The sequence below is a fragment of the Saccopteryx leptura genome, chromosome 1, assembly GCF_036850995.1.
Source record: "Saccopteryx leptura isolate mSacLep1 chromosome 1, mSacLep1_pri_phased_curated, whole genome shotgun sequence".
Lineage (NCBI taxonomy): Eukaryota > Metazoa > Chordata > Mammalia > Chiroptera > Emballonuridae > Saccopteryx > Saccopteryx leptura.
This window is the reverse complement of record NC_089503.1, coordinates 319447015-319462916: the sequence shown is the minus strand read 5'-3', so window position 1 is coordinate 319462916 and position 15902 is coordinate 319447015. Positions and strand designations below refer to the sequence as shown.

The 15902-nt window shown below is 49.2% G+C and overlaps 1 protein-coding gene across 4 annotated transcripts; it reads left to right on the top strand.

Moving 5' to 3' along the window:
- Positions 1–932: 932 nt before the first annotated feature.
- On the top strand, positions 933–15679 carry LOC136387369 (zinc finger BED domain-containing protein 4-like). Of its 4 annotated transcripts, none has more exons than XR_010748116.1 (4): positions 933–1125; positions 4548–4624; positions 7796–11817; positions 15028–15679. XR_010748116.1 is itself a non-coding variant. In XM_066358729.1 (4 exons), exon 4 carries the CDS (start codon positions 8132–8134, stop codon positions 11627–11629), a length of 3498 nt encoding a protein of 1165 aa, XP_066214826.1. In that variant the 5' UTR covers positions 933–1125; positions 4548–4624; positions 6703–6886; positions 7796–8131; the 3' UTR covers positions 11630–13769. The 4 variants fall into 4 exon arrangements, 3 of the variants coding, with proteins under 3 accessions (XP_066214826.1, XP_066214825.1, XP_066214824.1); XM_066358729.1 differs by lacking the exon at positions 15028–15679 and adding an exon at positions 6703–6886 and having other exon boundaries at positions 7796–13769; XM_066358728.1 differs by lacking the exon at positions 15028–15679 and adding an exon at positions 6659–6886 and having other exon boundaries at positions 7796–13769.
- The last annotated feature ends 223 nt before the right edge of the window (positions 15680–15902 follow it).

Below are 15902 nucleotides of genomic sequence, written 5' to 3'. Positions count from 1 at the left end.
TGGCTCCCACAGGAGTAAGTTTTAATCCTAGTTCTACAGTGAACGAGGCTGCGCGTGGAAGCACCTTATCGCCTTAGATCTAAGGGCTTAAGTGCACCCAGCACGTGGCTGCAAAGCCTTCGGAACCCCTGTGTAAGCAGCAGGACCTCGGCACCGCTTCTGGGTAAGCTGGCCTCGGACGCTGTGTTACGCTGCTGGGACAGGTCGCCCGCAAGTGGGCTCCAGCCCCCACGGCTAAGGTACAACATGCCCAGGCGCACTTGGTGTCGAGCCTACGATCGAAAAACGGGCAAATGGACCGCGATAGGCGCACCTGCACGCACCTACCGACAGGCCCTACGCCTAACGGCGACATCAGGGGCTCAGGACCCTCCATTGAGAGTGCGCCTGCACCGTCGGTCAGGCCGGGCACGGGTCCGAGTGCGAATTTGCCCGAGCACCTAGTCTGGAACGCGGGGCGGGTCCGAAGCATTGGGTCTGCGCCTGCATGATCGGTCCTCTCGGATCTGGCGGCGGGGCCAAAGTGAGAATGTGCATCTGAGTAGTCGAGCCTGACTAGCTAGGTCGGGGCCGAAAAAAATGAGGACTGCGTCTGCGTGCTCGATCCTGCCCAGCTCGGGGGCGGGCCAGAATGAGAATCTGAACCGAACCTGAGTAGTCGGTCCGGACAAATGCAGGGCCAGGCCGAAGCAGTGGGACTGCGCCTGCGTGATTGGTCCTGCAGAGCCCGGGGGCGGGCCAGAGTAAGAACTTGCACCTGACTAGTGGTGTCCTAACCAAAGCAGGGGCGGGACGAGCGCTCAGTCTGCGCCTGCGTAGTCCGCCCTGGGCCCTCTCTTCAGCAGCACCAGGAGCCTCCCGCTCAGCCGGTCCCTGGGGCGAGAAGAGCCCGTGGGCACTGCGCCTGCGCGCTCCGGCCCCGCCCTCCGGCCCCGCCCCGCGCTGCGCGGGGCGGAGGGGCGCAGCGTCCGGCGGCGTCGCGGGCAGGCGGGCGGCCGCAGCGCCGGCGGTGGCAGGAGGGGCTGAGGGGGCAGACAAAGCCGCTGCTAATGAATGGGAGTGCGTCTGTCTCCGCCGTCCGGGTCCTCAGCCGTCGGGGCCCTGAGACCGAGCCCGACTCCCGAGGTGAGTCCGTCACCTGAGCCGGCTCTGCTTCAGCCGCGAGCTCGCGTCCGGGCCCGGCCGTCCTGTCACGCCGTCGGGCCCGGCCTGGGGTCGGGGTCGGCCCGGGGGTCGGGGCCGGGCGGGACAGTCTGCGCTGGGCAGGGAGCCGGGCTTAGGCCGGGGGCAGGCGGCCCCGATACTCTCTGCGCCTGGCCAGGGGTCGGGGTCGGGCGGACGCGGCGTCCCCGTGGTCTGGACCCCGCCCGCCGCCGACTGGGCCGCGGTGCCCGCAGCGCCGGCCTGCCCTCGGCCCTCGGCCCCGGCCCCGGCCCGGCCCCGCTGACAGCTGGCGAGCGGCGGCCTGGACACTCAGCTGGCCGGACGGCCGGCGCCGAGGCGCGTTATCCAGGCAGTGGAAGTTTGTGAACGAGGCAGCCGAAATGGTCAAGTTGGTGCGGTCCCGTCGCCGCCGCCGCGAGACTCGGACAACAGGGGCGTTAGGTGCGGATGGAAGGGCGCCGACCGGCGTATTCGCGCTGGTGCCCCCTGGGTGCCGCCGTGAGGGCGACCGCACATGGGTGTGCGCGCGGTGCGTATGGTTTCTGCGGGGTCCGGCGGGTCCGCGGGGACGAAAACCCCCGACCCGGGAGTTCTCGGCGCGGCTTGCGGGCCGGGCGGCTCGGCGGCTCTTCCCGCGGAGACAGGTGCCCAACGGCGTCCTCCCGGGACTCTGTGCTCGCCGCCGCCGCGAATCGCCTGGGACGTTGTGTGTTTAGGACGCGTCTCCGGGTGGAGTTGGTTTCCAGGGGCATTTCCAGGAAGAGCGATCAGGGGTCCTTGTTGAAAAGTGCTAACAAGCGGGTGAGACCCTTCGTTGTCACTACGTGCTTTTGAAGCTTTTCTGTTACTGTATGTGTTCCTGGGTGTGACTATTCAAATTTTGTTGACAGAAATAGGATTCAAATCGCTAATCGTGATTTCGGATGTTTTTCCAGTTGCAGTTGCTCTTTTAGGCCCAAGTGAACTTAGAGTCCTCTGTCTTCTCTCCTCGTTTTGTGATCAACACCCCCATTGCTTAAGAGAGGTGCCACCCTGACTCCCGTGTTACTTCGTGTTCCGGTGACTATGGGGAGACACTTGCGTCCTGTGAAAGAGCGCCCGCCAACCTGAGCTCTTGGAGAAGCCCCTGTTGGCATTCTGGGGTTTGTAGAAAGGGGAAGTTATTTGTTTTGAAGTTAACTGTGATCAGATCAAGTACATAGTTTTTGAAAGTCACTTTAGACTTTAAGGAGGCCAGTTCCTACATAAAGCACGGGTGTCCTTGTGACTTATAATATTCAAATGTTAATTGTTGATATTTATAACATGCTGATAAAATTAGACTAGGAAGGATTTAGTAGGAGATTTTTTTTTTAAGTGCTAAGAATCAAGCATATTTCAATTGTGAATTAATTTTGGTTACTAAACAAAGTTCTCTTGGGAGAGGAAACTGCTTACAGGGAGTTTGACACATACTCTAGTTTCCACTGTGATGTCTGTGAGGAATGTGCTGTCTGTCATCCTTAGATTATAGGCATATACTGTATGTCACCATATACTGTATGTTTTCTCAGAAAAAGTTCTAGAACAGGTTAGAGAAATTCTGTGAATCTTCAGAAAGTTTCAAAGAATACATACAGTTCATCTCCTATATAGGAAGAAAGCTCATACTTTTAATCCATTTGACAGGTGATTACTTGACAGCCCCCCATCCATCCCCATGGCCTACACACAGTGTTCTAGTTAATCCCTGATGTGTTTGGAGGTGAACATTCTGCTGTGTTCTTCTTTAGTGCACTTGAAGAGGTTCCCAAGCCTCTCAGGCTGTGCAAAGAATATTCTCAACACCTTGGCAAAAGTAAATTATTAGGGTTGTTGACTGAACTCTGTGCAAAGCACTATGCAGTATTTACTTAGTGAAGGGAGTAAGTTGGTCCTCTCTATCTGGGGACTCCACTTCTGCGGGCAGGTTGAAAATATTAGTGAAAAAGTTACATGTTGCTGATATGTACTTTGTACTTAGGCCTGTGATGCTGCATGTGTGTCTGTACTGAACACATACAATTTTTCCTTGTCACTGTTCCCTAAACAGTACTGTGTAACTATTTATATCAATTAGGTATTATAAGGAATCTATAGATGATTTAAAGTTTACAGCGAGTCTACATAAGTTATATGCAAATACAGTTGACTCTTGAGCAACAGGGCTTTGAACTGGGAGGGTCCACTTATACATGGAATTTTTTTTTTTTTTGGTATTTTTAAAAATTATTTTTATTTATTTATTTATTTATTTATTTATTTATTTTTTTAAATTTTTCTGAAGTTGGAAACGGGGAGGCAGTCAGACAGACTCCCGCATGCGCCCGACCGGGATCCACCCGGCATGCCCACCAGGGGGCGATGCTCTGCCCATCTGGGGCGCCGCTCTGTTGCAACCAGAGCCATTCTAGTGCCTGAGGCAGAGGCCATAGAGCCATCCTCAGCGCCCGGGCCAACTTTGCTCCAATGGAGTCTTGGCTGCGGGAGGGGAAGAGAGAAACAGAGAGGAAGGAGAGGGGAAGGGGTGGAGAAGCAGATGGGCGCCTTTCCTGTGTGCCCTGGCCGGGAATCTAACCCCGGACTCCTGCACACCAGGCCGACGCTCTACCACTGAGCCAACTGGCCTGGCCTTTTTTTGGTATTTTTTTTGAAGTGGGAAGTAGGAAGGCAGAGAGACTCCCGCAGGTGCCCCACCAGAATCCACCCATAGGCCCACCAGGAGGCGATGCTCTGCCCATCTGGGGCGTCACTCTGTCGCAACCAGAGTCATTCTGATGCCTGAGGCAGGGGCCATGGAGGCATCCTGAGTGTCCGAGCCAACTTTTGCTCCAGTGGAGCCTTGGCTGTGGGAGGGGAAGAGAGAGACAGAGAAAGTAGGGGGGAAGGGTAGAGAAGCAGATGGGCGCTTCTCCTGTGCCCTGGCCAGGAATCGAACCCGGGACTACCACATGCTGGGCCGATGCTCTACCACTAAGCTAGCCAGCTGGCCAGGGCAGATTTTTTTTTTAAATAAATACTGTAAATGTACTTTCTCTTATAATTTTTTTAGTATTTTCTCTTCGCTGTGTAAGAATACAATGTATAAATACACAGGCAAAGTTTGTGTTAGTGGGCTGCTTATATTACTGGTAAGGCTTCCCGTAGGCTACTAGTAGTTAATATGGCAGAGTCAAAACTTACAATTTTTGACTGTGTGGAGGCAGGGTGTCCCTAAACCTGCATTGTTCAAGGATGAACTGTACTACCGCCCTTTATATGATATAAGGGACTTAAGCATCTGTGGATTTTGGCATCCAAGGTAAGTCCTGGAACCTGTGCCAGGTGGACACTGTGAGATGACTGTGTGTGTATCTCTGTTTCAGAGCCCTGTCCTGTGCAGCATTTGGAGAGTGACCAGACGGGGACATGAGCTTCTGGAGCATGAAGAACAGTGATCATGGTCAGTGCTGTCCTTTTCTTTACTTTGTACCTGATGTTTTTTTCTTGGCCCAGCTTCAGCCCCTCAGTTCAGTTTCTTTCTCGCTTGGCATGATGATTGCCTTGCAAGGGGACTAAAGGGGATGAGTGACCATTAAAAAAGACCAGGGCTTCTTGACAGGCTTGCTTGCCATTGGACAAGAACAGGTAAGTCTGGGACATGCTGGCGTACCAGAGAGCAAGGAGCCATTGAGAGTGTGGTAGAGTTCTGTCAGGAGCCAACTTGTACAGGCTCCCACTGTTCAAAAATGAGACATTTTGAACATAAAAAGCCTGTAGTCACATTAAAACTCATCCAATATGTTCAAGTCTGTGAATTCATAATACTAAAGTAAAATCAGTTGGACACCTTTGGATGATGATAGAAAAATGATACATTATTTTGAAAATTGATAGTTTTTATCCTTGAAATAATATTTTACTTTATTTCTAATATTTTCCTAGGATCCATAATATCATTTCAGTGTTTTTCTATCATGATTTATGTTGTCTTTTATAATATCTTTTAATATCATTAGCTTCTTTTGAAATAAGTAACAGTTTTTATTTAATTTGAGGTTATGGTTTTTTTGTGTGCTTTCATTATCTATATATTTTTTTTCTTATTCTTTATTGTTTTTTCTCGTCTTTTTGTGAGATTTGACTTTAATCTTTTTCTGCTGCTTCTTGTGTTCACCAACCTAGAAGTTCCCCAAACCCTCTACATTTGGGATTTTTATGGAGGCTTTACCACATCAGCACGACCAGTTGTTACTCAGTTTTCAGCCCATCTCCCCTCCCCGAAGGATGAGGAAGGGTGTACGGTGCTAGGTCCAAGCTTCTAATCATGGCTTCATTTTTCCAGTGCTGAGTCCCCATTCAGGAGATACCCAGTGTTGCCTCATTAGAACCAGAGATCCTTCCATCATTCCAGAGCTCTGTGTCGGGAACTGGTGTCAAAGACCAAATATTAGCAGGAACTGGGGACAGAGATTCATAGATATATATTATATATATCATATTAATTCACATTAGCTGTAATTGACATGTAATAAGTTATACAGTTTGGTAAATAAATATACACGTACTCATGCATTTGTGTCATGTTTCTATATGTAAACAACTGATGTCAACATTTGGGACAAGCTGGAGTCCCAAGGCACTTGGGCTGCCCAGCAGCTGCTATGCTAGTGAATGAAGTTGGGCAGCCTGTGTTCCTCAATGTGTCTGGGCCCAGACCCTGTGGCTGGCACTGCTTCCTGCACCAGGTGTTCATCCCTGGGCATCTAGTGCCCTTCAGTGGCCACATCCGAACCATGCTGGCCTTGGATGGGCATTAGGTGGCAAGGATGCTGAGTCTGCATTCTGCATGGCTGCTGGAGGCACGGAGAGAGTCTGCAGTCAGCCTCTCGCCATCTGCTGGGCCTGAGGCAGGTACTTTGTTTGAGCCCATGCCTATCCTCTGCATGGGCCACCTGAATGCAGACCCCAGCACAGCCACCCTGGCAACTGCCATCTGCTCCAGGGGAGCATAGCCTTGTCCTTGGCCTGGCCGAACCTCCCAGCTGGGCAGGGCCCCCATGCACCTGGGGCAGCTCAGGGTCAGCTGTGTTGTGGTGAGGAACCTGGCCCTCCTCCCAGTGCAGGGCCTGTCCTGACCTCCTGACCTTCCACAACCTTCTTTCCTCCCACAGCCGAGAACTGCCCTCTCCTTATTTTTTTGATTTGTCCTCTGATGGGATTTTATTTGGAGGCTGGCTGAGCTAAGGGTCAGAAATCTGCCTTTTGTCCCCACCTCATGGCATTCTGGTTTTGGCTTATGTATAGTTTTGAGTCTTTTCTATTCTGGTTGTATCTCTATTCCCCTGCTGAATGCGATATCAAAAAATAAATAAGTGTTTTGTAGGTTATGTAGAGTCTAGTTTTATTATTATAACAGGCATGCGCTTTCTTGTATTTGTGCTTCAAAGTTGCCAAGAACGGGTTTTTGTTGCTTTTTTATACTTTTTTTATTCAGTGCTCCACTCCTGCCTCACCTCTTCACCACCCCATGTGCCTCAGCTCACCGCTGTGCAGCCCATACCGGCTCCTGTCCCACGTGTTCAATTCACTCCCACATGCCTTTAGAACATCACGTGTCCTGGTCTGCTGGTGGGCACAGTGGAGATCTTAGTTCTTGAGGATGAATAGACCGTGCAGGCTGGACGCTGCTTGCCTCTCGCAGGACTGACCTTCGTTCTTGAATGTAGGACCTCATTTTTTATATGACATTCAGTGTTTAGTCTGTGAATTGGTTATTTCAGAGGTTACCTGTAGGCTTGTCACTTTCTATTTTATGTGTCAGTTCTTATAGCAAAGTGGAATGAAATGGATTTCAGGGAGTTCAGCTTGCTGATTGCAGCATTATAAGTGCCTCTGGTACACTCTGGTGGGAGGGTATCAATTCTTTTTTTTTTTTTTTTTTTTTTTTCATTTTTCTGAAGCTGGAAACAGGGAGAGACAGTCAGACAGACTCCCACATGCGCCCGACCGGGATCCACCTGGCACGCCCACCATGGGGCGGGGCTCTGCCCACCAGGGGGCGATGCTCTGCCCATCCTGGGCGTCGCCATGTTGCGACCAGAGCCACTCTAGCGCCTGAGGCAGAGGCCACAGAGCCATCCCCAGCGCCTGGGCCATCTTTTTGCTCCAATGGAGCCTTGGCTGCGGGAGGGGAAGAGAGAGACAGAGAGGAAAGCGCGGCGGAGGGGTGGAGAAGCAAATGGGCGCTTCTCCTGTGTGCCCTGGCCGGGAATCGAACCCGGGTCCTCCGCACGCTAGGCCGACGCTCTACCGCTGAGCCAACCGGCCAGGGCGGGTATCAATTCTAGACGACACTGACCCCTGTATACCATTGTAGGGCATTTCCATGCTCCCCAATCCTTTATTAATAGGCCATTTGAATTTAAACTTCTATCTTTATTTTTCACTGATTTTGCAGTTTTAGGGTATCTTCATTTTGTTAATAGGTTGTAAAAAACTCTAGGAACAAGCTTTTTATTTTGACTTACCATTAAGGAATTTTAATCTGTGCATATTGAGGCTAAGTCCCTGGCACTAAAGGTTTGTAATGTGTAATTCAGTTAAGAGCTTTACCCAATTTCATCTGTTGTAGGTAATGCAGAAGGACCACCAAGATGGCAGCAATCCTGTTTCCAAGACAACGAGCAGGTCCACATGGTGTGAATTTATGGCTCCACCACGAAGTACATTGTAGAACTCCTGGAAAGCAATGGTTTATACGCTGAGATGACATATTCATGAGTTACACGTTCTGTTTATCAGTGAGGTTTGTGATTGGCTGTATTCTTAAACATCCCAAAAGATAGAATCATTTTTAAAACACTGAAGATAAAGTACATTTGGGGGCACAGATGAGCGTTTGGATCATTTTTTTTTACCAATCTGTGATATCAACATGGTGGTACACCCAGAATAGTTATGGTCAGTCATGGAGAATGATCAGGACACTCATCCCAAAAGAGATGGTGCTTTTGTTTCTGACAAAATAAATTTTAAAATAAAAGAGGAAGATGATGGAATTTCGAATCACAGTTTGGAAAGAATGGACTTTAAAATTGAACATGAGGACAGGAAGGCAGCCGACAGTGGTGACGAACTGGCAGAGATCGGAGAAGTGAGCTATAACTATAGGCCCCCAGGAAAGTGTTTTCCCTCCGACCACGAGGACGACTACGGGGCTCTGTTCTCCCAGTACAGCAGCACGTTATACGATGTTGCCATGGAGGCTGTGACACAGAGCCTCCTGTCCAGCCGCAACGTGAGCTCCAGGAAGAAGTCCCCAGCCTGGAAGCATTTCTTCATCTCTCCTCGGGACAGCACGAAGGCGGTGTGTGTGTACTGCATGAAGGAGTTCAGCCGCGGCAAGAACGAGAAGGACCTGAGCACCAGCTGTCTCATGCGGCACGTGAGGAGGGCGCACCCCACGGCGCTCATCCAGGAAGATGGCAGTGTGTCTGCCTTGGCCTCCCGCACCCCCTCTGCATTGCTGCTCCCACCACAGCCAGCACACGTTGGAGACCTAGACACCAGAATGTCACCCGTCAAACTTGTCCAGAAAATGGTCCCTAAGATCTCATCTCCTGATCAGGTGCTGCTGGAAGAATCTGTGTCTGTCGTGTCTTCTGAAATCTCTGACGTGTCCATCTCTGAGAAGTACAGCCAGGAAGACGCCCTGGTGGGGCCATCCCCACCCACCCCTGTACCCCAGTATGATGACCCTGTGGAGAGTGGGCCAGAAAAGAGCCTCCAACTTCCCAAGAGCACCTCTGGGTCCCGAAGGTGGTCTGCGGTCTGGAAGCACTTCTACCTGTCACCTCTGGACAGTTCCAAGGCCGTCTGCATTCACTGCATGAATGAGTTCAGCAGAGGGAAGAACGGGAAAGACCTGGGCACCAGCTGCCTCATCAGGCACATGTGGCGGGCACACCGTGCCATCGTGCTGCAGGAGAAGGCTCGGGGTACGAGCATGCCTCCCCACTACTCTGCGCCCCCCACTCTGCTGTCTATTCTCCCACCTCCCGAAGGAGATCCAAGCTCCGTGTCCTCATCGCCAGGAAAGTTGCTCCCAGAGTCTGCCTCGGCATCCTCCTCCCCAGATCAGCTGACTGAGGACCTGCAGGTGCGTCTGAACCCTGAGGATACACTGAGGGAAGATGCATCGGTGCTGTCGTCTTTTGATGACACCTCGGTGGCGTCGTCTCCTGAAAAGCAGCAAGGTTATGGGTCGAACCCTCACGTGTTTGAGTCTGGTGCTGTATTCCAACAGAATAAAAAGGTGATGAAGAGACTGAAGTCAGAGGTTTGGCATCACTTTTCACTAGCCCCTATGGACAGTCTGAAGGCGATGTGCAGACATTGCGGTTGTGTCATCAGTCGTGGGAAGAAGGGTGATGTGGGCACTAGTTGTCTGATGAGACATCTCTATAGACGCCACCCGGAAGTTGTTGGGAACCAAAAGGGCTTCCTGGGGTCCAGTTTGGCAAATTCTCCGTATGCTACCTTGGCTTCTGCAGAAAGTTCCTCCTCCAAGTTAACTGACCTGCCAACAGTGGTCACAAAAAATCCAGTACTATTCCCCGTTCACAGCAAAAAGACCTCCAAGTTGTGGAATCATTTTTCTGTCTGCTCTGCAGACCCCACGAAAGTCGTGTGCTTGCACTGTGGTCGGACGATAAGCAGGGGGAAGAAGCCAACTAACTTGGGCACCAGTTGTCTTCTGAGGCACTTACAGAGGTTCCACAGCAGCGTGCTGAAGACCGATGTCCCCAAAACCACGCTGCCCTCTCCTCCGGGCATCCATGTGCCGCTGAGTACAGAATTGTCAGGAGCTTCTTCCTTTGATGACACCGATGAGAAGTTTTATGATTCTCATCCAGTTGCCAAAAAGATAACAAGTCTCATAGCTGAAATGATTGCACTTGATCTTCAACCATATTCTTTTGTAGACAATGTTGGCTTTAACAGGCTGCTCGAATACTTGAAACCTCAGTACTCTTTGCCCTCCCCTTCCTACTTCTCCAGGACAGCTATCCCAGGAATGTACGATAATGTGAAACAGATCATTCTGTCACACCTTAAGGAGGCTGAGAGTGGCGTGGTCCACTTCACGTCTGCAATATGGATGAGTAACCAGACCCGGGAGTACCTGACCCTCACCGCTCACTGGGTCACCTTTGAGTCGTCAGTCCGGCCGCACTGTGAGGACTACCACTGTTCAGCACTGTTGGACGTGTCACAGATTGACTGCGACTATAGTGGAAACAGCATTCAGAAGCAGCTGGAATGTTGGTGGGAGGCCTGGGTGACATCCACTGGCCTCCAGGTTGGCATTACGGTGACTGATAATCCCAGCATAGGAAAGACGCTGAATGAAGGGGAATACTCCAGCGTGCAGTGCTTCAGTCACACGGTGAATCTCATTGTCACTGAGGCCATTAAAAGCCAGAGAATGGTCCAGAATTTACTCAGCATTGCTCGGAAGATATGTGAGCGGGTTCTTCGCTCACACAAAGCAAAAGAGAAACTGGCCGAGCTGCAGAAGGAGTATGAACTGCCACCACACCATCTTATTCAGGACGTGCCGTCCAAATGGAACACATCATTTCACATGCTTGAACGGCTCATTGAACAGAAGAGGGCAATTAATGAGATGTCCATTGAGTGTAATTTCAGAGAACTGATTAGTTGTGACCAGTGGGAGGTCATGCAGTCCGTGTGTCACGCGCTGAAGCCCTTTGATGCTGCAAGTCGTGAGATGAGCAGCCACATGTCCACCCTTAGCCAGGTCATCCCCATGATCCACATCCTGAACAGAAAGATCGAGATGCTGTTTGAGGAGACGATGGGCATCGACACCATGCTGAAATCTCTGAAGGAAGCCATGGTGAGCCGATTGTCCGCCACCCTCCACGACCCCAGGTACATCTTTGCTACACTGTTGGACCCTCGTTACAAAGCCTCCCTGTTCTCCGAGGAGGAGGCAGAGCAGTACAAGCAGGATTTAATCAGGGAACTAGAAATGCTGAATTCTACCTCTGTCTCCTATGGGTGTGATCCAGTCCCTCCATCAAGAGACTCTGATGGGGATGAGAGCCTGTGGTCCCTTATGGCCAAGATAAAAAAGAAAGACCCTAGAAAAAAGACAAAGATGCCTGAGGCCATGGTGCTCGCATACCTGGAGGAGGAGGTGCTTGAACACAGCTGTGACCCGCTCACCTACTGGAACCTAAAGAAGTCGGCCTGGCCGGGCCTCTCAGCCTTAGCTGTCAGGTTTCTGGGCTGTCCCCCAAGTATCATCCCTTCAGAAAGGCTGTTCAGCACACCCACCGAGAACGGTAGCTTTGGCCAGTCCAGGCTCATGATGGAACATTTTGAAAAACTTATCTTTTTGAAAGTGAATCTTCCGTTAATATACTTTCAGTATTGACATCACAATGGAGCCATCAGGTGAAAGATGTTGCTCATGAGGCACCAGCTATTTGTTAGGAGCTGGTGGCTTGCTCCTCTCGGGGCCAAGGATGACAACAGACCAGGCACTCTCAGGTTCACGCTGAGTTTCTCTTCCAGTCTCACCGTATTGTCTACATGTGCCTTACTCCTAGTCCTTCAGGCCAGGTACCATGGTGCATTTCTTAAGAAGCCACTAGAAATAGCCTGTCCTATCAATTATGAATTATGATGATTAGGTTATAATTCGTAACTGTAAAGTTTTTTAAAGCTGGAGGTTATTTGTTTTGCTAGAATGACAGAGAAGATGTAAACAAGTTTATTCTGTAGGTGTTTTACTCAATTATGTAAAAACCACAAATCAGGTACTGTGTTTTAGTTAAAAACTGCTTTAATTGCAACAAAGCAGCTTTTATGGCTGTCCAATAAAATCTGTAAATAGGAGGTGGAGTTGAAGCCATCCTGACCAAGCGGATTTTAACTAGCTCTAACGTATGTGAGGAGTCAGAAAATAATCTATTTTGGAAGGTAACTTCACTACGACAGAGATGTGGTGTTTGAAGACTAAACTTAGAGGTACCATGGACTGTCACCTACATGGTTGGTAGGAGAACTCCCTGATGTTTTGTTTATGTTCAGGTTTCACGTGGTCAGTTAACTTGCAGTAGTCCTGACTGTTTATAATGAGCTCCTTGCTACCTGTGGTCCAGCAGGTTTGCAGCACGATACGTTTACAGCAGTTTTGGTGATTGAACTCCGCGCCTCTGACTTAGTGTCTCTACACATTGAAACTGTCTTTTGAAATTTGTGTAGTGACCCCCAATTTGATCAAATCACACAAAATACTTTTTAGAAGAGGTGGCTTAATAACAGGGAAGAAGATTGTTATTTTACCCTTGTAAGAATAGCCTTAGGTGTTTGGATTTTTTTTATACTAGGGAAGACTCAGCCATCACGGGTAATTTAGAATCCCAAGGACATCACAGTGAAGTGTCAGTTGTCAGATTCTTTTAATAATAATATGTCTTCAGAGTTTTTGCTTCAACATCTAGGAAAGTGTTAATTTTTTTTATTTGATACTATTTAAATATGCTTAATGAAACAAGTCACTCATTGCTATGACCTTTAGAAAAGTTTTGTCAAAATACTGGATCTGTTATGAATATATTTTTTAAATTTATTGATTTTAGAAAGAGGGAGAGAGAAAAAGAGAGAGGAACATTGATTTGTTGTTCCACTTATCTATGCATTTATTGGTTGATTCTTATATGTGCCCTGACCGAACCCTCAACCTTGGCATATCAGGACGATGCTCTAACCAACTGAGCTATCCAGCCGGGGCCAGTACTGTATCTATTATTAATCTGATTTTGCATTGAGTATGTTTTAGTGTATTTATAAATGGTGAACTCAGTTTCTGAAATTAAACTTTTTATTTGCAATTTTCTGTTGGCAACACTTTTTCTTAGGATGATAAAATAGTCATTGTCTTCATCAGCTAATATAGATAGAAACTGCATTCATGCAGCCTTTGGATTTTCTTCTTTTAAATTTTTATGTATTAATTTTAGAGAGAGGAAAAGAGAGAGAGAAATATGACTTGTTGTTCCACTTATGCATTCATTGGTTTATTCTTGTACATGCCCTGACCAGATATCAGACCCGCAACCTTGGCATATTGAGACAATGCTCTAACCTACTGAGATACTGAACCAGGGCTGCAGTCTTTGAATTTTTCCCTTAGTTCCCAGTAGGATGCAGGAGAGGTGATGTGTTCTTACCACAGCATTTCTCACAGTGGTGCTCACTTGTATTCAGAGTGAGTGCTATGCTACATGTGTTGCCCGAACAGAAGAGCCCATGGGCAACCTCACATTTCCCTTGGCCATGTAATCTCTCAACTTGGTTGCTGTGTGCATGTTCCAGAGACCAGCCCCTCCAGATGCCCAGGGAACACCAATTGGGGAACACACTAGTGAATCAAGCTGACATGGTTTTCCCATGACTTACATGAGAGTCCCTATAAATGTGTGCTCAAGGCAATAACACGGGTCAAGACTTCACCAGGTTGCAATTCAGGCCATCATCAGTCTTCCCTGTGTTGAGTCTAACCAGGTCCAGGGAGTGACTGACTCCAAGTGGCGAGAGTAGATGTAGAGATTTGGTGTTGGGCCCACGGCTAGTCTGAAGGGAGACACCCTTGGCTTTTTATCTGGGGCCGGTAGCTGTCCTGCCTCACAAGACCAAGTAGGGCGAGGCTGTGAGTGGCCTTCTGGCTGGGGGCTCTGGGGTCTCACCTGAGTGCCCAGCTGGACTTGAGATGGGGAATGTGTCCTTGACAGGTCCATACATCTGGTGCTGGGCTGATGCTCTAAATCATTCAGGTTTCTAAACCATTCATCTGCCTCCAGTTCACCAGTTATAAGCTGGGGCTCCCTGTCCTTTGGGGTTCTGCTGGCCATATAAGGCTCTGTGCGTTTTCACACAGATGTGGTGGTCACCCAGCTCATGTCAGAGACAAGTGTTGATGTACTTTCCTACTTCTCTGTGTTTATGCTTCAAGGGTTATATGTAGGTTTACACAATAGGGGAGGGTTCATCATGTTAAGGACAGTGAGCTGTGGGAGAGTAGTGTGGCCCAGGACTCAGCCAGTTTGATCCCTCCTGGAGCTCTGCTGCTCCTTGTCCTTGACACCAGCACAGGCTGGGATTGGCCCCAATGAAGGCCTCCTGGGCCCCACACTCACCAGTTTGGTTCTGTTCCCAACAGAACAGGACTTGTGCTGTCCTTTTGTGGTGCCTGGGCAGTCCTGGTCAAGGCAGCTGGGCTACAGCGGAGTTGGGGGCTCCCATGGCCACCAGCTCTCTTTACTTTGTTGGGGAGTTCTGTTTGGGATAAGAATTGAGCGATTCCTGCTCAGCTGTGTCAGTACCAAACTTCAGCCTTGCATGTCTGAGAGTTCTATTTTGAAAGTCAGTATCCCAAGGATTGGGGTACTGAGCTTCATGGCTTTCCCCCTAAAGCAGGTCAGCACAGAGTTCCTGGCAGAGTGTCCAGTTGTCCTTAATCCTTTCTGCTGGCCCAGAGTATGGTTAGAGTGAAGCCAACTGTCTTGACTGGTCTCACTGCACCCTTGGGGCCGTGTCTGCCAGGTACCTGTTTGCTAGGTGTGGTTTACTCTGTATACTGTCTATACCAGTGTGTTTTAACTGCCCATCTGCAGACCAGCTGTCAGAAATTTCGTGCCAGTCCATTAAAGAGTTAACCACCCTGGTGTTGTATGAAGATTATAGAACTAGTGATCTTAGTTGAATTCACTTATGCTCAGGGTGATTTCTGCCTTAGCAGTCCCTGAAATAATTCTTCTATTTTCACAGGTCCCCAAGTGTAAAAAGGTTGAAAACCACTGGTATACACTGCCCTTGAACTGTGGGGCAGCCCTGACTGATTGTCACAATACCAGACCCATGAGCTGCATGTTTACTCTAGGGCCCTTTCCAAGACAAGTTTGCTGGCCCTGGTCTACTCTACCTTTCTGTTCCATTTCTCCTGTTCGGTCACAGGCTCTTGTGTCGTGGGTGAGACATGCTGTCGTAGTCACGTATGAAAGGGGATTGCAGACATCAACAGAAATCCAGGCTCACATCACTGGGCAGAGAACACGGCCCGAGGGATGGACTTTAAGTGACAGGCATAAGGTGGTTCTTCGTTCCTCATACATTTGCTCTTGTTGATTACTGAAGCAGGCCCTGTGAGCACTGTGGAAACAGACCAACTGTCCTCACGCTGCTGACAGTCCTGCAAGAGGAAATAGGACCGATGCTGACAGCTGTACGGTGCTGCTCATCGCTAGTCCTGACACCGATGTTTGCCTGACAGAGGGTTGCTGGGTGTAACTAGAAATTGTATCTGCTCTTGGCCGTCCCGCCATAACTTGTTCAGACCTGAGTGCCTAGCTGTTCATTTCCCAGCTATAGGTGACATTTGGGGCAAGTGTCTTCATTCCTCTGATCACTCATAATAAAAAGAAAGCCCTTTGTGTCAGCCTCAGGAAGTGTCTTATTTCAGTGACCGAATCCTGTTTTATGTTAATAAAATGTTGGAATTCACTTCAAGTTAAATTTTTCTTCTTCTTTTGAAGCAGCATCAGGCCAACAATTGTTGGGGACAGAGCAAAGATAGTTTTAAAAAGAACTTTTTGAAGACGTCAAGGAGCACCCAACAATTTGAGGAAGTGCAATACTAGTGAGGA

What these genes read in the sequence shown, in the direction of transcription:
- LOC136387369 (XM_066358727.1), top strand. Translation starts at nt 8,132, where the DNA reads ATGGAGAATGATCAGGACACTCATCCCAAAAGAGATGGTGCTTTTGTT.